This window comes from Mirounga leonina, unplaced genomic scaffold (assembly GCF_011800145.1).
Source record: "Mirounga leonina isolate KUSES-001 unplaced genomic scaffold, KU_Mleo_1.0 Mir_173, whole genome shotgun sequence".
Lineage (NCBI taxonomy): Eukaryota > Metazoa > Chordata > Mammalia > Carnivora > Phocidae > Mirounga > Mirounga leonina.
Genome location: NW_023270447.1, coordinates 65,170,541 through 65,194,669, shown reverse-complemented (window position 1 = coordinate 65,194,669; position 24,129 = coordinate 65,170,541). Strand labels below are relative to the sequence as shown.

The 24,129-nt window shown below is 51.0% G+C and overlaps 2 protein-coding genes across 4 annotated transcripts; one reads left to right on the top strand and one right to left on the bottom strand.

Moving 5' to 3' along the window:
• Positions 1 to 2,408: 2,408 nt before the first annotated feature.
• On the bottom strand, positions 2,409 to 9,976 carry FHL3 (four and a half LIM domains 3). Of its 3 annotated transcripts, none has more exons than XM_035019034.1 (6): positions 9,817 to 9,976; positions 4,991 to 5,164; positions 4,728 to 4,902; positions 3,599 to 3,768; positions 3,317 to 3,503; positions 2,409 to 3,189 (listed from the first exon to the last, which is right to left on the bottom strand). In XM_035019034.1, the coding sequence occupies exons 2-6, from the start codon at positions 5,144 to 5,146 to the stop codon at positions 3,035 to 3,037; spliced, it is 843 nt and encodes a 280-aa protein (XP_034874925.1). In that variant the 5' UTR covers positions 5,147 to 5,164; positions 9,817 to 9,976; the 3' UTR covers positions 2,409 to 3,034. The 3 variants fall into 3 exon arrangements, with proteins under 3 accessions (XP_034874925.1, XP_034874927.1, XP_034874926.1); XM_035019036.1 differs by having other exon boundaries at positions 4,991 to 5,343; positions 9,817 to 9,970; XM_035019035.1 differs by having other exon boundaries at positions 4,991 to 5,231; positions 9,817 to 9,970.
• Positions 9,977 to 14,309: 4,333 nt separating this feature from the next.
• Positions 14,310 to 24,129, top strand: UTP11 (UTP11 small subunit processome component). Its single transcript, XM_035019033.1, has 8 exons — positions 14,310 to 14,481; positions 18,307 to 18,368; positions 19,573 to 19,675; positions 20,072 to 20,185; positions 20,680 to 20,773; positions 20,865 to 20,995; positions 23,051 to 23,161; positions 23,869 to 24,129. The coding sequence occupies exons 1-8, from the start codon at positions 14,419 to 14,421 to the stop codon at positions 23,950 to 23,952; spliced, it is 762 nt and encodes a 253-aa protein (XP_034874924.1). The 5' UTR covers positions 14,310 to 14,418; the 3' UTR covers positions 23,953 to 24,129.

The window sequence follows — 24,129 nt, the reverse complement described above, 5'->3', positions numbered from 1 at the left end:
TTTATTTATTTATTTATTTATTTATTTATTTATTTATTTATTTATTTGACAGAGAGATAGGGCCAGAGAGCACAAGCAGAGGGAATGGCAGAGGGAGAGGGAGAAGCAGGCTCTGCACTGAGCAGGGAGCCCGACCCCAGGACCCTGGGATCATGACCTGAGCCAAAGGCAGCCACTTAACCATTTGAGCTACCCAGGCGTCCCACTTTTGCATTTTAAAAAATAAACTTAAAACTCAAAATGAAAATACATATATGCACATGCATGCTTAACAAAAAAGAACCAGGAGGCTATAATATGTCAAGGAATTATTAGCGATTTACCTATTCTCTTTACTTTTTGTAATTCTCCAATTTTTCTACAATAAGAATGCATTGGTTTTTGTTTTTTAAAGTTTGAAAAATAACAAAGGGATAATGACTCTTGTCTTGCCTGCTCATGGGGTGTTGTGAGGGTTATATTTATACCTAAAAATGTAAGCAAGATTTCAACCTTAGATAGCACCCCTGGCAAAACTCACCAGAGGGCAGGAGAGAGAGAGAGAGAGAGAGAGAGAGAGTGTGTGTGTGTTTGTTAGGGTTTGGGATCTACCATATTTCATCAAATATGAGATGCCATCAAATGTTAACTCCACCATTATTTTATGTCCCACTAAGAAAGAAAGGAAAAATTATTAAACTATGTCACATCTTCTATTATATAATGCATCTGGGTTTCCAAGATGTTAAATCTGAAAAATGTTTCTCTTGAAATCAGTGACACGGTAACTGTGTATCTCTTCCTCTTAGCGGGGTGGACCACTTAAGCAAAAGCATTCACCTCCCTTTCCCTAAAACCTTCTCCTTCTCCAGTCCCTCGAGCCAGTCACCAAGTCCTGTCTTTTCCACCCGATGCCACTGGCTTCTTTCTCTCTCTCCTCCACCAGTGCACCAGCTTCCAACAGAGCCTGTTCATCTTACCCCTGCAATCCATTATTCATGCTGTAGCCAGAGTGATCATCTTATGCCCCTGCTTGAACATTTCCACTGGCTGCTTTTCCCTCAGGGTAAGGTCTGTTTAACTTGGCATTTGATTTTTTGTGACCTGGCCTCTGCCTGCCATTTTAGTCTCTTGGCACTTCCTCCAAATGAAATTATCTGCTGCTTCCCCAAAGCGCCATATGTTTTTTTCAGGCCTCCGGTTCTTTGCATCAGCTGTTTTCCATGCTTGGACTACTCTTCCTCAACAAGTATTTATTGAACAAGTAGTTAAGTGCCGGGAGCTGAGAATAGTAGGGTGCGCAAGGCAGGCGCGAGCGCAGTCCTCGTAGAAGCCGGTGGGAGAAAGAGACAAAAATGTAAACATGTAATTACTAATTCTAAGCACACATGGTGCGTATTTGTAAAGGTTTGTTGAAAATGTCAACCACAGCCCCAAAAGTTTAGGATTCGAATCGGGCCCGGGAGGCAGCCTGAAAGGAATCCACCTATGATTACCTAGGTGGCTTTGGGGAACTGACAAGTGGAGTCTCCACCTCTGTGAAACGGAAAAATGCGCGCCCCATAGGATTTCTGGGAGGATTTAGTATGAGATACAGATGATCACGCGGGTCGGCCGGACCGGAGGGCCCCTCCCCCAGGGGACGCGAGGGTCCACCCGCACCGTGGCGCCGGTCCCCCACCCCAGGAGGCGGCGGGCGGGACCAAGAGCTCCCTAAGCCGCGCGCCTCGCGAGTGCGCACCAGTGCGCCTCCGACCGTCGGGAGCCGAGGGCGGGGCTGGGGCAGCCGGCGTCGGACGCCGGCAGAGGGGAGCTGCGCTCCGCCCCATCTCTCCACTTTGGGGGACAGCCCCCCTCGCTCATTCCCGCCTCCGCCCCTGAATCACGGGGGGGCGGGGCCGTGACCCATTCATGCCGGGAATCGGATCCAGATGTTCCCGCGGCGCGTGCAGCTGCATCCTTGCCTTTTTTGGCAAAAAAACGTGCGGCCGCGAGCGGATCCCGGGCCGCCTCCGCTAATCCTCGGGAAGAGGGGGAAGGGGGCTGGGGGTCTGGGCCCAGACTGGGAATCCGCATCGGGTGCTCTGCGGGATTTGGGAAGGGCTGCTAAGGGAGGGGGGCGGTTTGTACTGGACCGGGGAACCCACTGCCAACTCCACTCCCGTCCGGGACCTCCCCCAAACCCCTCCCTCCCCCACCCGGAGGAAAAAGCCCTTTGCCAGCAGCGGGGAGGCTGGCTAAGCCCGAGAGGGACGGTAGCAGCGGCGGGGATCCCCGTTCTCCGGAGATTTCCCACCCCGTGGCCCAGCAGCTTCCTCCTTTGCCCTGCGCAGAGGAGGTCTGGAAGAGCCTGAGTCTCGCGGTCTGTGAGGGAACCTTCCTTCCCCCGCCACCTCCGCCACCCCCAGACAAACACACAGAGGCCTTCGCTTCCTCACACTGCTTTATTGCAGAATCTGGAAGGGGGTGGTGGTGAACCAATCCCACCCCTCTGCCCATCTCTGGGCAAAAATGGAGCTCAAATGAAATGAGAAAACACTCGACAGACACAGAATGGGCAAAATCCTGTGCTCTAGGATCCCCTTAAACAGTGAACCCCTGATTCGCGGCCCAGAGAGCCCCAGCCCCGGGGATAGGGTGGGATGGGGGTGGGGAGGATCAAGCCTGAGGAGAGTCCACTTTTGAGGCACCCACAGAAGACCTAAAGTCTCTGGAAAGAAGTCTAGATTGAAGGGGGCCTGGGTCCCAGCGTCCAGTTTGGAGGGTTGGGTCTAGAACCTTGATTTGGGGAGAGGGCCTGGTCTGGGACCCAAACCGTGAGGAGAGGGCTGAATTCTGGAGTCCAGGCTTGAATCATGGAGGCTCCATAAGGATCCAGGTTGGGGGGCCCTGGGTCAGGGAGTACCGGTTTGGGGATGTGAGAGCAGGGAAGCTGACTCCTGGAGCCCAGGAGGAGCCCCAGTTTGGGGAGGGGCTGGGTCCCAAAGGTGGTATGGAGAAGGAGCCTCAGTCCTGGAGCCCTGGTTTGGGAGGCCCTGGGCCCAGGAGTCCTGGCTCAGGGCCCTGCCTGGCTGCAGCCCTGACACAGCACTTGGTCTCCGTCCGGCACGAAGCCTTGGCCCACCAGGGAGGTAGAGCAGCGGGCGCAGGAGAAGCAGCTGTGGTGCCAGTGGCGGTCTTCAAAGGACACATACTTGCCTCCACCAAGTCCTGGAGGGAGGCTGGAGGTTAGCTCTGTGGATCCGGAGTGCAGTCCTGTCCCTCAGCCTCGCCCAATACCAGATCCCATTCCCTTGCTTGCACCCTACCCGCCATGCTCTTTGACCCTTTGTCCCACCTGTGATGGGGCGCTTGCAGCTGCTGCACTTGGGTGCAAAGAGTTCTCCAAAACAGGCCACACAGTAGGGATCATCATCCCGGGAGGTGAACTGCTGCCCTGCTAGGGGCGTCTGGCACCCTGTGCAGACTAGGCATTCTCGATGCCAGGGCTGGTCACGGTAGGTCACGCCACCTTGTGTCAGCGTCTGTGGGGGCAGCATTGGTCAGCGGGAGGGGAGTGGCGATCCCCACCCCGGCACGGAGCCTTGCTCACCCTCCACCCCACTGGCCCAGCCCCCACCTTGCTGCAGCGGGCGCAGCGAGGAGCGAACTTGTTCTCATAGCAGGGCACGCAGTAGTGAGCGCCCTTGTCGGGCACAAAGGAACGGGAGCCCAGCGGCTGTTCACAGCCGCTGCACAGGAAGCAGTGCTCATGCCATGTCTGGCCTCCGTATTCCAGCTTCCGGGACCCTGTGGGGAACAGGGGTCCCACTCAGAGGCTGTGTCCCAAGCTCCTGAGGCCCACCCTCTGCTAACCCCTGAGGAGAGTCCCTGCTGTTCCCAGAGCCTAAGCAGGGTGGCATTCACGCACATGGAGCAGGACCCTTGTCACCTACATGGCACATGCGACCCTCCACCCCCAACACCGCACATGCTACACACATGACTGGGCACATGCTAGGCCCCCATAATCTAGATGCGAGGATCTGGCATATGTGAAGTCCTCACATGTGCTAGATATGACTATGTCAGCATACACCAGGCTTCCATGTCGCAGGCATGATGACTCAGTTCACACTAAGTCCTTCTACACCAGACATGATGGCTTTAGCCACACCCACAAAGACCCCCGACAGAGTTCTAATGCCCTGGACCTGATGGATTCAGTACATGTGAAGCCTTGGTGTCTCCTGATCATGTCATTCTCCACCTGTCCTCAGCCCTCACATATCTATGAGGCACGCAGGTCACGACACATGTTAGGCCCTGTTGATCTGTCTCTACACACACCAAGCCCCGATGCGCCAAGCATGACGGTCTCATTGGACTCCTCGCTCCAACACGTACCAAACACGCAGGTGTTCATGCATGCTGAGCCCCCGGGTGTGTCTCAAGCTTGTCAGTCTGCCCGTACATGGTAAGCCCACAGGTGCACACGCTAAACCCTCAGGAACATACCAAGCGGGTCCGTTCCTGCGCGTGCTAAGCGCTCGTGCATATACTTGGGTGTGCCAGTCCCCGCGCACGCTAATATCCCAAGAGCGTACAGGCAGGACTGATCCCGTATGCGCTCAAGTTCCACAAAGACGCCGTGCGTGCAGGTCTTTATAACACTAAGCCTCCCTGGATGTACCGTACAGGTGCCCGTCCCTCGGCCGTGCACGAGCCTGCGTCGGGGCGGCACGCGCACGGCGTCCCCGGGCACGTACCGGGCATGACGGTCTCGCCGCAGGCCGAGCACTGCGACGAGAAGGCGCTGCAGTAGCAGTCATTGCAGAGCAGCTCGCTGTCCTGGCAGGTGAAGGGCTCGTCGGCCAGGGAGCGCTGGCAGCGGCAGCAGCGGAAGCAGCCCTCGTGGAAGTGGCGGTCTTCATAGAACAGCTCCTGCAGGGAGCATGGCAGGGGCGCTGGCACCTTTGCCCCTCCGTCCCAGCCTCCACCCACTCCTTGCCCGCTCTGGTCCAGCCCTTACCCTGGAGTCATGCCCGATGAGCTGCTGGCACTCGGCACAGGTGTTGGCGAAGGTGCTGTCATAGCAGGGCACACAGTAGGGGCCGTTGTCCGTCTGGATGTATTTGCGGCCATACAGGGACTCGCTGCATTTTGCACAGTCAAAGGCCTCGCTCATGGTGGCTGTGAGTGAGCCCTGCCAGGCGCCAAAGGTGGGGCACGCATCACCCAGAGGGGCTGTGGCTTAGCCCCTTGCAAAAGCTCTTTGCATTAAAAGAAAGAGCAAGAGACCAGGCCTAAGAAATGCCAGGTCCGAACAGCGGGCGATGAAGAAGGGGGTGCTTCTGGAAACCCAGGAGTCCTGCATGTTTATTTCTGTATTTAACAGCATGTGGGGCGGGAGAGAAGGGGTCAGGAAAAAATCAGGAAGCAGAAGTTGTTTTCTTATCTGGGCCCTGGCAGATCTGGGGGGAGGGGGCTTTTCCTGGGTCAGTGACTCATTTCCTGCCCCAGCCTGAGTTTAGCTTCCACTGTCCCTACTGTCCCCAAGGGGACAAGAGCCGGGGCAGGACGCCACCCCACTCTCTATCCCGAAGGAACAGCACTCCCACCCTCTCCTGACTCCCAGGAAGGGGCCCGAGGGATATGGAAAAAGGAACCTCTACCCAGAGCTCGGAATGAGGAGCTTAGGGATGTGAATGGGCTGTCTGCCCTCTCCCGGTCCAGGAGCCAGTGGAATGTTAGAGGGATGTTGGGCCCTGAATGGTGGAGATGGAAGTCACCTCGGGCCTCCGTCCATCCGTCTGTCTGGGAGAGTCAGCCCAAGCAAGGCCTTCAGAGACTCAGGCTAGGTTTGAGCAGGAAGGAAGTCCTGCAAGCTGGACACAGCTAAGCTTCCCCAGCTGGACTCTCTGCCCTCAGCCCCCTGCAGCGCCTGCTGGGTCTCTGGTCACACCAGCCTTGGCCTGCACAGCAGCTGTGGCAGCATGACAACGGCCAGATGTCGGGTTTGGCCAGCCACAGGGGTGAGAAAAGGGAACCGAGATGAGATGCCTGGGGAGGGAGAGGGGAACTAAAGACAGGGATTACGCAGCATGCCCCTCCAGGCATCACTCCTGGCCCATCTTTCCAATTGCCTGGGTCATTATTTCCCTCCCCCTGCCTCTGGGAGAAACAGCCTCTCCCCGGCTTTTCCGGTTTCTGAGGGTTTGGGGTAGGCTTGGGGTAGGCGGCGTGGAGGGTGAGCGAGTGGGAGCCACAGAAGACATTTTCTCCCCAATCAGGCCCCCTCTTGGGTGGGGAGTCAGGCACGGGGGGAGCCCTGAGGGCTGCTGCAGACACCCAGCCCCCACCAAACCTCAGACACTTTCCATTTTCTCAGGAACAAAGCATGTTTGCGGGATGAGGTCATCCACACAGCTGCCTCTGGAACAGGAGCATGGGGAGTGGGGGGGGGGGCAGGGAAATGGGGTTCCCAGTCCCTTCTGCTGCCCCTGACTCCAGCCTCTAGCCCCAGATTCAGAGCTCCCCACCCCCAGCGTCCTCCATCATGAAGCCTGCTCTCTAAGGGCTGGGATCGCAGGCTGGGTGGAGAGGCACCACTAGGACTCATAGGAAGGGGATGTTCTCACAGCTGCAGAGGAACCTGGAGAGGACAAAGGAACCCACCAACCCACTACCCTCCCCCCCCACACACCCCCAGTAACTGGCAGTCCCCAGAGCCTGCCCAGGCTCGAGTTGAAGGAAAAGTGCTCCTTTTCTCAGCCACCCCCAGTGAGAAATTCTGGCCAAGAAACGTTGCTCTGGCTTGGAGTTCAGACTCCAGGCGCCAGCAAACGCCCCAAGCCTGGAGGGCCTGGCTCTTGAAGGGATGGTTTGTGAACTCAAAGCTGCCCCTCTGTACAGCGGGGGAAGATACGAAGTTCGTACCCCAGGCCAGGCCAGGAGGCCTCCAGGGGCTGGGGTCTTCAGAGAGGTGATTCTGGGGCAGGGCTATGCTGTAGGGTCGAGGGTAGCCCTCCTTCTTGGTTTGCTCCCCACCAGTGAGGCCTGGGTTTCCTCTGGCCCAACATCTGAGGGTTGCTTGGGCTGTCAGCCACTGGGCAGCAGGGGGCCACACAGGTGGAGTGTGTGGCCATGGTGTGTCTGGGAGTGCCCGAGTCTTTTCCTTCCTTCCTGGCTTGGCCCACAGCAGCCATCACCTTCCCAGGCCCAGGCTAGCCCTGGGACCACCCCCTGGGAGGCAGTCACCACTCTGAGACAGGGGCACCCCAAATAGGGTATGGACATGGCTTCTGTTTCCTTCCCAGAATCCCCCAGTCCCCTAGTCTGTCCAGCTGCGCTCTAATGAGGACAGAGTGAAGGGCATTATCAAGGCCCACCTGTCCCTGCCCATCCCCCTCCCTCCCCACCTCCCTCCCACTTTCCCTGGCAGGGCTAGGGGACTGAAGAGAACCAGTCTTATATTCCTTCATGGCTGGTGGGGGGGGGGGAGGTGCAGGGGAGACTGCCCAGTCTGCCAGATGGCTCTCAGCCCCTGCTCCCACCAACACACACACACACACACACACACACACACACACACACACACTCCACCCCTACACCTGACCCAGACACACATCTGGCACATCCCAGTGAACCTCCCAGAGCTCGGAATGGCTGGATAAATGGCTGCAACATGTGGAGTATAGAGGCCCAAATGTGGCATGTGGGTCTGAATCCTGACTTCTTCGCTTACTAGCTGGGTGATCTTGGGCAAGTCACTTAAGGTCCCTGGGCCTGTTTTCTTATCTAAGCCTACCTCCTACTCCTGGGGTTGTTGTCAGGCTGAAATGGTGCTTGGAAAGCACCTGGCAGAAAGTGAGTAGTCAGTAAATGGTAGCCGTCGGCGTTTTTATTATTAGCCCCTCGCTCACACAGGGGTCAGACAAGTTTCTGAGCCAGGCCTGGGTCAGGGAGCTGGCCTGGGTTTTGACCTGGACATTCTCGGGGTAGACCCAGGGATAGAACAAAGAGGGACCCCCCCCACCTCCCGCCAGTTCTGCTGGGGGAAGTGAAGACGCTCAGGCCGTGGGGCTGGCTGAGGAGATCAGTGGGGCCAGCCTGACCCCAGGGAGACCCCTCACACAGGTACACAGGTACACACAGCTGCATGCTGCCCTGCCTCTCACGAAGCGCCATCCCATCCACCATCTCACCAGATCTCACAAAAGGCAGGCAGGATAGGCTATCATTCCCATTTTACAGTTGAGCACAGAAACCAGGGACAAGCCAGGCCCAAGGTCACTCAAGTCTCAGAGAGGCCAGGTTCTCTGCTTTCCAGCCTGGAGCCCTTTCCTGTTTTTCTCCCCAAAAATGCTGCAGTGGTGATAAAGGGGGTGGTCAACACTTAAGAGCAGGGGTACAGGAGATACTCGGTGATGTCCCTAGCACTGGAGTCTCACTCTTCTCCCCCAGCTGCTAACTCTGCTGTTGGAAGACACCCAGAAGCCTTTCCAACTACCCATGCCAACCGCTCAACTCCTTTGCCCCCCTCCACCCTGCACTGTCCAAGAGGACCCTGGCCAGGCCCCACAGCTGTGAGTCAGGATCAGATCAGACCCCTCCCTCAGCTCCCAGGAACTGACAGGAGATTTAAGGGGAGAAACCTAACTCCCCCCACCCCCCACCTCCTGCTATCAGGCACCAACCCCAAACTCTCCCTTCTCCCTTTCCCTCCCCCCATGGGGCCTGGGAGTCAGAGCAGTTTAGGGGCAGGGGGGTGGGAAGCAGGATCCAGCAGCTGCCTTGGGGACAGGAGGAGGAACAGTTCATTCACCCTGGGTCCCCCAGGGCTGAAGCAGCGTCCAAGATTTGAGTTTAAAAATAATTTGGGGCTGTCTTGGTATATGCCTGGGGCTCCTTCTTGATCTCGGTCTGTCTCAGGTCCTCTGCCTCACAGGGGCCTGGCTGGCCCAGAGTTTCTGTTTCCCCACATCCTTGCTTCCCAGTCTTTCAGGCCTGAGCCTTTCCAGGTCTGTCTGGGAAGCTGTCAGTGCGCCTCCATCAAAGCCAGCTCTGCCCCACTCAGCGTGTCTGTCTCTGCACACTTCAGCTGTCTTTATGTTTTGCGTGTATCTCTGGCTGGTTATCTCCCAACAGCCCCCCTCTGCGGATTTCTACCTCTGTACACCCAAATCTTGGTATCTGAGTGTCTCCAAGGGGTTCCCACCCCTTCTCTCTCTTAGCACCTCTGTTCCTGAGTGTCTGTCTCCAGTTTCTGGACGGCTCTATAGGCCTCACAGAGGCTGATCTATCACGAGGCTAACGAAGCTTAGGCTTCAGGGCCCCTCACTTGCCCAGGACCCTGCAAAGCCCCGGGAAGGGCATTACAACGTGTTCACTGGGATCAATGTATGCTTCTCCTTCAAATGCTTCGCTCCACAAAACCTGGGTCGGTCCCTATGCCTCGTGTCTGCCTCTCGGTGACTCTACCGCCAACTCTCTGTCCCTTCCTCGGGTATCCCTGCAGCCTCCTGTCTAAGCCTGTCGCTCGTGTCCCAGTCTTGGTCTCGCTCCACCGGGCTTTCTGGGAGCCTCAGTTTCTCGAATCCTCCCGGCCCCTCGCTCTACTCTGGCTTCTCCGTTTCAAACTTGGCCCCCTCCCCCGTTCAAGTCTCGGAGCAGCCCCCGCCCCGCCGGGCGGCCAGGATCGGTGCGATCCCGGGGGCGCCCTCAGGGGCTCAGCGCACCCCGCGCCGCCCGCTCCCAGCGCGCCCCCGGTCATCGCGGCCGGACCCGAGCGGGGAGCAGGGGGCGGCGGCGGGGCCGGGAGCCGGGATTCGGAGCCGGGTTCGGCGGGGAGCTCACCTCGAAGCGGGCGGCGGGAGCGGGGAAGCCGGGCCGCGCGTCCCTCGGCGGCTCGTACCTGCGGGCCGGGCAGAGCGGGGGCCGAGCGAGCTCCGCAAAGCTGCTGGCTGCACACGGACTGTGTGGGCGAGTGGGAGCGCGGCCCCAACCCCTCCCCGAGGAAGTGCGCGCGGGGCCCGCCCCGCCCGGACCCCGCCCCCGGCCGCCCCTGCCCGCGGGGTGCGGACCCCGCCCCGGCCCCGCATCCCGCAGGCGGGGGGCCAGACCCCGCCCACACCTCCTCTGTGGGCTGGAGCCCGCTCCAGGCCCCCTCGGCCGGCCCAGTCTAACCGGGCTCTCTCAACCTTTCCGGGCGGCCAGGACCCCGCCCCCGTCCCCTCCTCGCTTTCCTCGTCCTCTCCCCCTGCCTTCCCCCTCCTCCCCTACTCCCACTGGCAGCCAGCGGGAGACTGCTGTACTCCATCTCAAGCAAGGGGTACAGGACCCAGCCGACCAAGGTCCCTTGGGGACCAAGAGTCCTCGGCCTCTTCGTGTCTCTTCCCCCTCCCCTTCCAGCTTACCCCCTGGGGTCACACCTAGACCGAGTTTGTAAAAGAGGACTTAATCAAGCCTGGAGGAGGGGGTGGTTTAGATTCTGCTGTCCCGGCCCTGTCAGTGGGAACCAAGGTGTTCTCTGGAAACAAGGACCCCCAACCCCAGACAGGGCCTTGACTTTCAGAGGGCTTGATTTCACAACTCTGAGTGGCAAAAACAGAAGTAAGCACCTCCTCACCTCCAGCTGCACCCTGGGACAGAGAAGTTCGGCCTTGGTTTCCACAGTGCCCAGGAATAGTTTTGACCTTTGAAGCCCAGGGGAGACCCTAATCCTTGGCCCCATGGTTTTTTGAGTTTCTCAGGGAAGGGTGTGAAGAGTGTGCTCCCATCGGCACTGCAGGGTTGTTGGAGGGAAGTGGAGGGAACCTCTCCTCCCCCACCTCTACAGTTTCCAATCCTCTGGCTTCCTCCCTGTGCCTGGGAGGGAGGACTGGTGCCTGCCAGGGACACAAGGCCCCTCCAGGTCCTTGAGGCCAACCCCCCTGGGATCCTCAGGCTTGTCACTAGGCATAAATAGCCTCATCTAGAAGGGTGGGGGAGGGAGGAGGCGGCTCTGCTGTGCTGTTTGCAAAACAAGAGACAACAAACCAACCCTAGAAATAACCTCAGCATCTAGAGTAGAGATTCAGGTGCCCACAGAGGTTCTCCCATCCCCCAGGCTGGGTCCAGCCAAGTCCTCAGAGCAGAGACTCATTCCCTCCCAGGCTGGGGTTCCTGAATACCTTCCTCTCCCATCTCTGAATCATATGCCTGCCTTCCTGGGTCCCAACTCACCCTCGAGGCCAGGTTTCCTTCCAAAATCAAACTAATTGATTTATGATTGTTCCTGATGCCTAGATTGTCAGTGCCTTGAGGACAGGGACTGAGTCCTTGTTCACTACCACATTCCCAATACCTACCCCAAAGTTTGGCACATAATAAATATCTGATGAATGAATGAATGACAATGACGGGCACTGCTTCAGTTTCAACTCCCCTCTACCCCAGTTTGGATCACAGATACTTGCCCATGGGTAGGCCCTTTCTCTGGGCTTTGTCTTGTAGGTGTAGGTGACTCCTAGCCCTGGGGAGGGCAGGGAAGATTGCCTGGTTGGAGTAGATGACAAGGAGGGGTCTGTTCTGGGTGAGGGGAGGGTAAAGATGAGCAGCTTTCAGAGAGGGAAGGATTATGACTGAATAAGGAAGGTGCTAGATCAAAGGTAGAGTTGGGGTCTCTGGTATTTCCTCATGGCTTGAATCTCTGCTGAACAGCCTTAATAAGAGCCAGGATTTCCTGAGTTCTTTGCACCAGTCCCTGCCTAAGCACTTTGCATATAACACTTCACAGAATTAATGTTCTTGATTATCCGACAACTGTATGAAATGTGTATTCTTGCCCCATTTTAAGGATGAGAAAATGGAGGTACAGAGAGAGTAACAAACCTGCCAAGGGCGACACAGCTAATAATGGCAAAGGCTGGATTCAAATCCACACAATCAAATGTCAAAGCTCCTTATGCCAAAAAGGGCTTAACTGGCAGGCCCTGCAGCCTCTTTTGTCACTCAACCTCTTTACACCGCAGTCTGCTCATACGTTGAGTGCTTGACTCCCTGTCTCCCAGCATTCTCATGAGTATTGGAGGAGAGTACACAGTAGGTATTGAATATGTGGGACTCGCCTGGTGCAACACATTCCCTTTCACGGCCAAGTGTTAAGGTTCTGCTGCTTGGACTGGAAGTCTGGAGGCCAGAGAAAATTAGATTTCTGGCTTGACCCAGCCTGGGGGAGGGACGCTGGTGTAGGGCAGGGGCTATGTCCTTTCCCCTCTCCATTTCCAGCTCCACAGTGGGCTCACATTTCCCTTAGCCCAGGAGGACTACGTGCGCCAGGGAGGTCTAGGGATCAGTCACATGGACTCCCTGTTCCCATTTCCCATCAGTCCTCCCCCCCTCTCTAGGGAACAGGTGTGTCTGAGCAGGGACTGGAAGAAGAGACTGATCGCTGGATGACTAGCCTTGGGTGAGTGGGATCTGGCTCTCCCTTCGCCCACCCACACACCCTTCCTTATCTCATGGTGGAAGGGGGTTTGCTCAGGGTCTCCTGGCTGTTCTCTCATCTTGGAAGCATTTTTTAAAAGGAGGCCCTGAGTGACAACTGACAGGCCTCTCATGGTTTCCTCTGGGTGCTGAATCACTCCCTGATGCTTGTGATCACAAGCCCTCCTTTCCCCAGTGAGAAAACTTCCTTCCTTCTCTGGGCATATTGCCCACTCTTACCCATTGGGCTGCCTGGAGCCCCTGCCAGGCCTCATGGCTTGCAGACACCCTCTTTCAGATTGCCCAGAAACACTATTCTCCTGACCCCAAGCCTCTGTGGGTATAGAGGGTGTAGAGGGTGTAGAGAATACTTTGTAGTTCTACAAAGTATGCAGGGTTGGGGGGGTGAAGTGGGAGAGCTAACCTGTTAAATGCCCACTACATGCAGGGCACCATGCTAAATGCTAGTCATTGCCTCCTTCGGTTCTCACAAAAGCCATATGAGTTGGTTATATTATTATCACTATTTGATACAGTAGGATGTGGGGCTCAGAGAATTTGACAATGTGGCCCCAAATCCAAGCTGATAGTGGTGGATGTGCGATTCAAATCCAAGGCTGATTCCTGGGTCCCCTGAACCGAGCTGAGGCTGGAATAGTGGGCCAAATCATGAAGGGCCTTGTCTTTCAATGGTTAAGTCACAAATGAGGTGGAAGTTTGTTAATGTCTGTGACCTGAATTGGGCAAAAGGCTCAGACTGAGGCAGGAAAAAACTTTTCACATGGCAGATCTCAGCACTTTCAGCTTTGTCATGCCCACCCGTCTACTGGACTCCAGGCACCTCTGGGGACTGAGGAGAGGATTTCCTCAGAGTGCCTCGGCTGGAGTGGTGAGCTCTGTCATGACAAATGGGTGCAATTACAGAACTCGCTGAGGGTTAGCTTCATGTGATGGAAAAGAAACCAAATGCCTCTGAAGTGTCCTGCTGTGCCCAACCCTCTTGGGGTTGTAGTAACAACAACCATTGCTCCAATTGATTGTGAACTCGTTTAAGGGGTGAACACAGCATTAAGCACTTTAAACATATTAGTTCGTTTAATCCTTACAACCATTCCGTGGGTATACTATAATTACTAACATTTTAGATGGGGAGATGGAGGTTCGTTGAAGCTAATTTTGCCTTGGCTGGTGGCAGTTAGGATTAGAACACACCTCTATGGTTTTTGGTCCTAATCGTTACATTGTACTGCCTCTGACACTCATTCTGTCAGCCAGCCATTCCCTGAGGGTGTGAGGGACTCAAAGTTTTTAACTACTGCCGGGATAGAACTCCTCCATTCAACTGTGAGCCTCCTGACGGTCCTGTGAAGCAAGCAGAGCACACTATTATTATCCTTGTTTTATGGACGAGAAAAATGATGCTCATTAAAGTCAAAAGACCTGTCAAAAGTCACACTGTCAAAAGTCACACAGCCGGTAAGTGGCAGAGCCAAACATGGTTTTAAGGTCTCCTGTCAGACTATAGAGTGCTCTTTCTGGTACACCGTAAAATTCACACGACTCGTACCTTTAAACGCACCACGTAAATAGGGTAAGTGGAGCAGAGCGGTAGGTGACTGCGCATGCGCGCACTCCAAGCACAGCTCAGCCCGAGGGCAGTGCCAGCCACGTGTTCCCAGGTGCCAACGCGAAACCGAGCGCGAAAACGAGATCTCGGTAAACGTGCACAAGTTCTGGCGAATGAGAACTGACTCTTGCAGAGTCACGGGACTAGACCTAGAAAACTACATTTCCCAGAAGCAGCTTGGAGCTGGACGCCTCTGCTGGAGGACGTAGTTCCGGAAAGGCAGGCGCCGGATAGGCTGCGGAGAGGAAGTGGGCCGTTCTAAGCATCTGGGGTCCTGGCCTATTTCCGGCAGGGTCGGTGGACGCGGCGGCTGAGGCGGTGCGAGACCGGCGTTGTCTACTGAGCTTCTCCAGGCGTGAGCCGACATGGCGGCGGCTTTTCGGAAGGCGGCTAAATCCCGGCAGCGGGAACACCGAGAGCGAAGCCAGGTAGGACCGCACAGGCCCCACAAGCGCCGGCCCGTGGCCTCGTGTGCTACCCTCGCTCTCTCCCTCTCCACCTGCGGGCCCTGGTTCCTTGTGTACGTCGAGGGGGGCATGTAAATATAAGCAAGTGTATCCCAACGACGCCGGCGTGCCTAGGGCGGAGCCTCGCGGCCTGGCGAGGTGGGGGGTCGTTATTCTCACTCTGGAAGGAACACGGGCTGTCTTGCGAGGTTTCACTGAGGGAATTGGGTGAGGCACTGTGTGTCTTTAAAGTGACCCTCTGGGGGGAAGGTGAGGTCAAAGCGCACACCGGCTGGAACTGGAACCCCCATCTGTGGGCGTTCAGCCCTGTCCGCTGCGTAAGGGGGCTGTGACCGAAGAAATTGGTGATGATAACGTTGTTAACACCGTCAGGCGTGGCCTTTGTGCAAAATCCATGAAGATCTTCCACATAACGCTTTTTGTTTATGTCTCACACTGTAATTTTGTTTTTTTGGTTTTTTCCATCCCCATTATACAGATGAGGAAACTGAGGTCCCAGGAGCTGAAGTGACTTGCCGAGTCACAAACACCAAATTCAGGTGGATAAACAGTTGTAGGACTTCTGTGGAGGGTGTGTCTTTGTTGAGGAGGTTGAATAGAAATTAGTTCAGTATATGAAGAATCAGTGTATCCATTCCACTGTGCTTAGAAATTACATCATAACCAATCCAGATGGGCCCTTAGGGATATCTGGTCGAACTTCATTTCGCAGGTGGGGAAGAGAGAGGAGGACGCGACCAAAGTTGTGTTGCTGACTGATGGGATGGAACTAAGGCCTCTTGACCACAGTTCAGTCTTGCTGCCCAGACATTTATTGTGCACTTATTGTGTGCTCCGTGGTGTGCTGGGAGCAATAGTGTAATTTGCCACCTTGTTTGAGCCTATTTGTGGACCTGTGTAAAAGTAGTGATAGAAGTTGTTGTGAGCCGGAGCCAGATAAAGTGCTGTCAAATTTACTGTCATCTCATTTAACTCTCGACACTGTGTGGATGTAGGTATTACTATTTTCTCACATTTGCAGATAGGGAAACTAAGGCTCAGATAGGTTAACTTGCCCAAAGACGTACAGCTGTAGCTGGCAAGCAGCAAAGCCAGGAATCAGGCTGCATGTTTTGAATCCAGGGGCCACTAAAAGATGAATAAAGAGGCACCTTTATAAGAGATGGCACATGAAAAATGCCAAATGAAGAAATTTTTTTTTTTTTTTAAAGATTTTATTTGTTTGACAGAGAGAGACATAACACAAGCAGGGGGAGTGGGAGAGGGAGAAGGAGAAGCAAGCTTCCCGCTGAGCAGGGAGCCCCATGTGGGGCTCGATCCCAGGACTCTGGGATCATGACCTGAGCCTAAGGCAGACGCTTAACTATCTGAGCCACCCGGGCGTCGGCCAAATGAAGAATTTGAAGTGGAAGAGTAGCGATGATGAGGGAAAGCATCACGATGGAACTTGCTGGACTTGAAAGGCAATGATAACAGCTTTTTGAGCACTTACAGTATGCTAGGTACAGCCCAACAGCTGTACAGGATTATGTCATTTAAATCTACAGCATGTCTGTGAGGTGGATTGTTATCCTCATTTTCCAAATGAGAACTCTGATGCTTAAATAGATTGAATAATGTGTCCAAAGTCACAGTTGTAGGTAGTTGATTTGGATTAACAGAGAAGACAGGGCTTCTGTGGCTGGCCATAAGCATGACATGGTCATGTCTGAGTAGCAATAGAGGGTGTTTGTGGGAGAGGTGAGGAGAAAGCCATGCTGGCGAGGCGGGTAAACATGTTGATAAGAGCACTCCATGTTTGGGTCAAGTTTGGACTTTATCCTGTAGATCCTTCACTGAGGTGGTGGGTGAGATACCAAAGATGTTTTGTATGGAGAGGGTAGGTGTACTTAGGTGAGCTATTTCAGATGCAGTGCTAGGTCTCCTACAACACAGATCCCTTTGAATTAGTGTTTTTGTATTTTTTGGGTAGATACCCGGTAGTGCGATTCCTGGATCATAGGGTAGTTCCATGTTTAACTTTTTGAGGAACATCCATACTGTTTTCCATAGTGGCTGCACCAGTTTGCATTCCTAGCAACACTGCAAGAGGGTTCCTTTTTCTCCATATCCTCACCAACACCTGTTTCTTGTGTTTTGTTTGTTGTGTTGTTTTTTTTTTTTTGGTTTGTTTTGTTTTTAGTTCTGGTGTTATTTTAATTATTGAGTAATTTATTGCATCATTTCAAGGATAAAAAATGTGACTTAAAAATCTCATCTAGGGCGCCTGGGTGGCTCAGTTGGTTAAGCGACTGCTTTCGGCTCAGGTCATGATCCTGGTGTCCCGGGATCGAGTCCCACATCGGGCTCCCTGCTCGGCAGGGAGTCTGCTTCTCCCTCTGACCCTCCTCCCTCTCATGCTCTCTGTCTCTCATTCTCTCTGTCTCAAATAAATAAATAAAATCTTTAAAAAAAAAAAATCTCATCTAAATTATTAGACGAGTTTAAACGTAGAGAAGTGTATGTACTTCTTCAAAAATTGAGATTATTCAGGGGCGCCTGGGTGGCTCAGTTGTTAAGCATCTGCCTTCAGCTCAGGTCATGATCCCAGAGTCCTGGGATCAAGCCCCGCTTCTGGCTCCTGCTTGGAGAGTGGGAGCCTGCTTCTCCCTCTCCCACTCCCCCTGCTTGTGTTCTCTCTCTCGCTCTGTCTCTCTCTGTCAAATAAATAAATAAAATCTTTAAAAAAAAGTTGAGATTATTCAGAGCAGAAGAGGAGGCAGTCTCGTGTGGTGGGGAAGAGCACAGACTGTGGCCGCATATGGAATGGGTTCTAGTTCTAGCTTTGCCAGTTATTCTGTGTTCTTGGGCAAGCCTCATTCCCCTTTTGGAAAATTGGGGTAACAGTTGTGTGTTTTATCTACTTCCCTTGTTTGTTGTGGGGATTAAATGAGATTGTATGTAACAAGCATAGCAGATTGCTTTGTAACAGAGTAAGCGCTTAATAAACGTGGCCTGTTATGTGGGCAGAAACATCTAGCACAGACAGACATGTATTAATTGCTCAACAAATAGCTTGTAGAAAGATAATACCAAGATGTAATCCTTGTGCCTTCCATGCTATCCAAGTTCTGTGTCAGAGAAAGTATTTTGTATCACACTTGGTTTTTTCTCTCATACTTCTTACCAAAGGTATAATAGTAACAGTAATGTGCTGGGTACCTGCTTTGGGCCAGGCCATGTGCAGGCACTACCACTCACAGAGGCTCATTTAATCCTCATGAATAACCATGAGAAGCAGGTACAACTATTCTCATTTTATAGTTAGGAAACAGCAGCTCAGAGAAGTTAAGTGACTTGCCCAAGGTCACAGGTTGTTAAGAGGTAAAGCTTGGATTTGAACCCCCTTCTCCAGACTAAATTTAGTGCCCTTGCCACAGTTGCCTCCCTGTTATTATGTTTTCCCTTCATAGTATTTTGTAAACCCCTGGATTAAGTCTGTAGTAATTTTAGTACAGCTGGCAACTGCTTGCTTAGTGCCGAGTCATTGTTGCCTCTCTCTGTCCTTAATAGGCCAGGAAGCCTACTATGGCAGTGCTTGTGACCTCTCTGGCGTCTGTATGGTACCTCTCATCCTGGGGCAGAGCCCAGTTGGGGGAGGGGAGGGAACAGGGTAGCACATTGGCTCCAAGGACATGGATTTACTGAGCACTCCAGAGACTCTTGTTCCTGTCAGGTGTCATGTTGATTTGGGTATGTGTTTGCTGAGGGAACTAAGCACTTTTTTTTTTTCCTTTTGTCTTCTAGCCCGGCTTTCGAAAACATCTGGGCCTGTTGGAGAAAAAGAAAGATTACAAACTTCGTGCAGAGTGAGTTCAGTTTTCTGGTAGGGGTGCTGCCAAGAAAGCTGACAGCTTCCCTGCACTGCAGCTGAATTGCCCAAGTGTCCGACAGGGGATAATTTCTTGCCATTGATAAAATGGCCAAAACTCTGGCAACCTGTCACATACTTGCCTTTGACCCTAAACGTCTCTCTTTGTTTGGGCAGAGCGTAATTTATTTAACTGTAGTTGCATTGTGAAATTTTTTTTTTTTTATTATGTTGCTCTAGTTAGTTTTCTCAGAGTGGCTTTGATTTGTTCCTGCCTTGGTGTTTGAGCCAAAAGCTGAATCTTTTTTTCTTTTCTTGAAATGCAAGATATAATCTAAAATTCCAGTTGTTGAGTCTCTTACATCACTGCGTGTGTGGTGTGGAATGAAGAGATGTGAAAGATGGATTCATAAGACTGAGCGTGGGTGATAATGAACTCTGAAAACATTTTATAAAACAATTACCCCCATTCTTCTCCTTTAGCACTTTATTTGCAGAATACTTTATAATTGTTTGTTAACCATGCTGTGCTTGTCAGCTGAGGTCCTTTTGTGCTCCTGGTACAGATGGTGATGGATTAAGTGGATTGCTCTGGGTCCCAGAGTTTTTAAGGCTAATAATGATAACTGAGTGCTATTATTGCACCAGGCAGTGTTGTAGGAGACTTGCAATTTTACACTTATGTATTCCTCCCAACAACCTTCTGGGATGCTATTAGTATCACACCCATTTTACAGATTAAATTGAGATACAGTTTGGTTAAATAACTTACCCAGGATTACTTAGCCAGAAATGGTGGAGTCCAGGTTTTCATCCAGATAGTCTGGCTCCAGAGTCATGATTCTAGTTAGTGTGCTCTGTTGCACTGTGGAGTTTCTGAATCTTATTTGGTCACTTGGTGCCCAAGCTTGGGTTAAAACCCTGTCTAATGAGCTTTAATGTGTGCTTTGTTTGGTGTTTCCCTGTAATGAGGTAAATGACACTAATACATGTGAGATGTTAATTTCAGGTGAATTTTGGGTTAGGAGAGGAGCCTACAGAGACAGTAGCTCAACATCAGTGACTATGGAGTCTGGATCAAATCTAGTCATTGCTTTGGCTTTTTTGGGTTTCATTTTGTTTAAACCTTAGATGCTTATAAAGTTTGCTCATTGTGGGTTTTTTGTTTTTGTTTTTGCTATGAACCTCATTTAACCTTTTAGTGACTACCGGAAAAAGCAGGAATACCTCAGAGCTCTACGGAAGAAGGCTCTTGAAAAAAATCCAGATGAATTCTACTATAAAATGACTCGGGTTAAACTCCAGGTGGGTGCCTTATGGATCAGTTGGTATTCTGAGCTCCACGTCATTAAAGAAAATAAGGATGGGGGAAGAGATGGAGAGGAAGGATCCTTGGCCTTTATTTAGCCCTTCTCCAGTTGGTCCAGGTGTTCTTGGTCAGTATCCAAGGCAAACTGCCCCTTCCTGAACAGCATGCATTTCTGCTCTGGAATCTGAGTTGTCTTATGCCTGGAGCTGTTCTTAGAGTGGATGAGAATGGATGACAGGGTGCTAAATTGAACATGCATCTCAGGGGCTTAGTGCATTGGACCGCTGTGGCATATGGCATTCGGTTGTCTTTGTTCCAGTCATGGGCTATGTTAACGACTTATTCGTGATTTTAATCTAATAGGGAATGTATGTCTTAAATTTGGTTTTTAGGATGGAGTTCACGTTATTAAGGAGACTAAGGAAGAAGTAACTCCAGAACAACTCAAACTGATGAGAACCCAGGATGTCAAATACATAGAAATGAAAAGGGTTGCAGAAGCTAAGGTAATAATTGGAACCCTTTGTTCTGTTGTATTTTTGTTATTTAAGAAAAATACAAATTCACTGGTCTCAAATTATAAGTTGATTTCTTCTGGCATTTACAGACTTAAAGTACTTCTTGATGGTGATAATGATTTAGAAGTATAGTCAGTATGGTGGAGTGGAAAGAGTTCAAGTTTGGAAGTGAGGCTCACTTAGGTTTGAATTCTGGCTCTGCCATTTATTAGCCCCATGATTATGGACAAATTAACCTTTTTGAGAGATGGTTCCTCATTTCTGTCTCATGGGAATGTTAAGTGAGTTTTGTGGAATGTGTAGCCCAGTACCTGACGTGTGGTTGGTGCTTGGTAAATTTTAGTTGTCTTTTCCTTTAAAAGAATGAGGCACATTTTTTGGTGGCTCGTGATAATGATGTGAAATGGTTTAAACTTGTGCACATTCATTTCTGATACCCTGGACGAACCCAATGTAAAATGAGATCATGTTCTGTATTCTAGAAAATTGAAAGACTAAAATCAGAGCTCCATCTGCTGGATTTCCAGGGGAAGCAGCAGAATAAGCATGTATTTTTTTTTGACACCAAAAAGGAAGGTATGAAATGTTTGAGGGTTTCTGGGACAGTCTAGCATGTTGGTCTGTGTTTGGTGTTAGATGGTGCCTTAAGAATTGTCTTGACTTTCAGTTGAGCGGTTTGATGTTGCCACTCACCTGCGAACAGCCCCGGAACTAGTTGACAGAGTCTTCAACAGACCCACAATAGAGACCTTGCAGAAGGAGAAAGTGAAGGGGGTTACCCAGCAGACTCGACTGAAGGTAATTTCCTCCGTTGTTTTTCAGGTCTGAGCTTAGGAGAATCTGGGGTTTGTTTGTTTTGGGTTTTGCTTTTTGTTTTTGTTTTGTTTTTTCCACTGCATTTACTACAGTAATTTGAGGAAAACTCATGAAGTTCCCTTAGAAAAGTGGAAGGAAGATTTGATGATGGGGATGGAAGTGGAGGAGGGTTCTTTTGTTGTTGTTGTTCCTTAGTTTTAAAGGTTGGGGGACTTGTGGCCTAGTGGTGGGCAGCTTAGGGTGTGGCTTTTAGATTTGCATTTGAATCCCACCTCTCACTCTGGGCTTTGTGCTTTTAAGGCTTGTGACTGATGCAGAGAGAGGAGGGGACACTGAAGATTAAGGGATTTGGTATATTCTGATATTGAATCTTTAGCAGCGAATACATATCTCAAAAAATCTTTACATATTATGCATCTTTTTTTAAGATTTTATTTATTTATTTGACAGAGAGCGACAAAGCGAGAGAAGGAACACAGGCAGGGAGAGTGGGAGAGGGAGAAGCAGGCTTCCTGCTGAGCAGGGAGCCCGATGCGGGACTCGATCCCGGGACTCCGGGATCATGACCTGAGCCGAAGGCAGACACTTAACGACTGAGCCACCCACGCGCCCCCATATTATGCATTTGTAACCAAAATCTTGTACTGACTTTTCTTTATGGTGCTTTCCGTAGCTGGAACTGGGTTTGTGCAGAAGACATGCTTTTTCTCAAAGCCTTCTGGAGTTGAACTCTCACTTCTGACTGATTCATTTAAAAAAATGCTGTCAATGTGTTTCAAGCAGACAGCTGTTCTGTTTTGATTTGAATCATTTACACCGCATCAGCTTTGCTTCCAATGTTTAATTTCACAGCAGTTTCTCTAGCTCAGAGGCAGCTAAACTTGCTGTAGTAATATAAATACCCCTAATTAGTTTGACTATATTGGGTAATCCCATAAATTTGACAGTCTGTGTAATAAAGTGAAAACAAAAGCTGTCTGAAACCACTGCTGTGAGACTGTGCTAGAATTGGTGAACTGTTTAAATCTGAAGCCCAGTAATAGTCCCCTCTTGTAGATGACACTTCCAGCTGAGGAGCCGGCTGACTAGTGTTCTCGTGATAGCCCTGTTTGTCAATTGGTTGTATTTTCAATTAGCTGTGTCACCAGCACTTCTCAAGTGTTGCGGTAGTCCCTAAAGAGATTAGTGCTCCGAACAGAGTAGTGCACCAACATGCCTTTTGAGAAGTGGGGAAGGTTTGGATCTTGCCATTTTTGTCGAGGGGTATTGTTTCTTTCAGTTGTTTTGTTGAGAGCAAAAATATTTTCATTAAGACTACAGGTGGGTGGATTGCAAGGGAATTTTTAACCTGTAACTTGGAGGGGTGGGCAGTCCGTGCATGGGCTTTAGGAAGTCTGTGAACGCTCTCTTTCCACACTGACGTTTTGTGCAAATAGGTATATATGTTTGCACAGATTTGTACCAACACACATACATATTTATTTTAAGGAAGAATCCAGAGCTTTCGTGAGTTTCTCAGGGGTTTATGATTCCCCCAAATTTAAGGACCACTGGCCTTTGAGGGGTATTCAGCAGGGAGTATTCTCAGGTCAACTTCTACCGAAAAAGTCCTTCTCTCTGAGTTCTGTGGTTCTCAGACACCAGCACACTGCCCAGTGGCCTTTCTGTCCTTTGTTCACATTGTGTCGGGTTTCCAGGACTGGTTCATTCCTGCATTGCCTTAGGTAACCGGGACGCTCACACAGAGGTTGAACAGCTTAGTGTAGTAGTGGAAAGATTCCTGGGATCCGTGAGACTCGCGGGACAGTCCTGACTCTGTTCCAGGTGAACCACGTGTCCCTGGGCAAGTCTCCAAGGTTCTGTTTAGCTCTAGAATGTGGTGTTCCTAAAATGGACAACTTTATAGTCCCTTGTTGTGTTGATTCTGAGTAAGAAGGGAGTTGATGAAACCATTTATGCGTTTGGACTTAAGTGGATTAAAAAGCAGTTTTTTATTCATTTTTATCTTGTTAATGAAAATGTGTGTTTCTCCCGCAGCGGATAGCTAAAGAAAGGCAAAAGCAGTATAACTGCCTGACACAGCGGATTGAACGTGAGAAGAAATTGTTTGTTATTGCACAGAAAATTCAAACACGCAAAGATCTTCTGGTGAGGAGAGAGAGCCTTAGCCCTTCCTTTTTGTTTTTTTTTCCCTTCCCCTTGTAAAGGTCTTAACTGGAACTGGATTTCAGCTGTGTGTAAATCAACCCCAGTGAAAATGTCTGCTCCTCAGGGGCAGTGGTTTGAGCCAGTGTCTATTACTCTGACAGTGTTGAAATGTTCCTTGATTAAGAAGGGTAATAAGGGGCTTATTAGTCAGTGCTTTGGACCAGCAAAGGGTAGGATCAGGTAGCATATGAACTTTATAGCTTATGAGCAGCTATGTGTAACATTTAAACAGGTTAACAAAACAGTGTATTGGTGTTTAAAAATAGACAACATTGTGTAGTTAAATAGCACAGCTAGGGATTATTCGATGCCCCGTTCATATTCTTGTCGTTCCTTTAAATGTCAGATTCTTCAGCTTTGCAGATCATTCAGATCTGCCTTTCTCAGCAAGGGTTCCGTGTGAGAATATGCCCTACAAAAAAATGATTTGAGTACCTCTCTCCTCAGTTTTTCCAAGATCTTCTACACACTAGGAGCATTCTAGATTCCCAGGAGAGAAAATGATTCATTGCATCTGGGGATACTTGAGGGTCGTGGGCCTTGTCTCTCTTGCACTTTGAGAAGGGCTAAATTAGGGCCTTTCTGATAGGTAGTTTATTAACCTTCCTGTTTTACAAAATGCTCTCCTGCTTTTTACTCTTTTGTAGGATAAAACTCAGAAGGTGAAGGTGAAGAAACAAACAGTGAACTCTCCAGCTATTTACAAATTCCAGAGTCGTCGAAAACGTTGAAGTGGTATAGATAAGCTTTGTCATTCCACATGGAGAATAATTCTGTTTTTTCCCCAGTAACTTCACATTCCATTAGTCTGAACGACATGGTTTTTTCTGTTTGTAACTTTATTATAGATGTGGCATTTGATACGTTTCTGTGAATAACATTAAAGCCCCTTCCCTTGTCTTACTGTT

Excerpts from the sequence above, each read along its gene's own strand:
- FHL3 (XM_035019034.1), bottom strand. The coding sequence starts at position 5,146 with ATGAGCGAGGCCTTTGACTGTGCAAAATGCAGCGAGTCCCTGTATGGC. Across the intron at positions 3,769-4,727 it reads CGGCGAGACCGTCATGCCCG|GGTCCCGGAAGCTGGAATAC; the intron begins GTACGTGCCCGG and ends TGTTCCCCACAG. Across the intron at positions 3,190-3,316 it reads CTGCAAGCGCCCCATCACAG|GACTTGGTGGAGGCAAGTAT; the intron begins GTGGGACAAAGG and ends GCCTCCCTCCAG.
- UTP11 (XM_035019033.1), top strand. The coding sequence starts at position 14,419 with ATGGCGGCGGCTTTTCGGAAGGCGGCTAAATCCCGGCAGCGGGAACAC. Across the intron at positions 19,676-20,071 it reads TGACTCGGGTTAAACTCCAG|GATGGAGTTCACGTTATTAA; the intron begins GTGGGTGCCTTA and ends TTTGGTTTTTAG. Across the intron at positions 23,162-23,868 it reads AAACACGCAAAGATCTTCTG|GATAAAACTCAGAAGGTGAA; the intron begins GTGAGGAGAGAG and ends ACTCTTTTGTAG.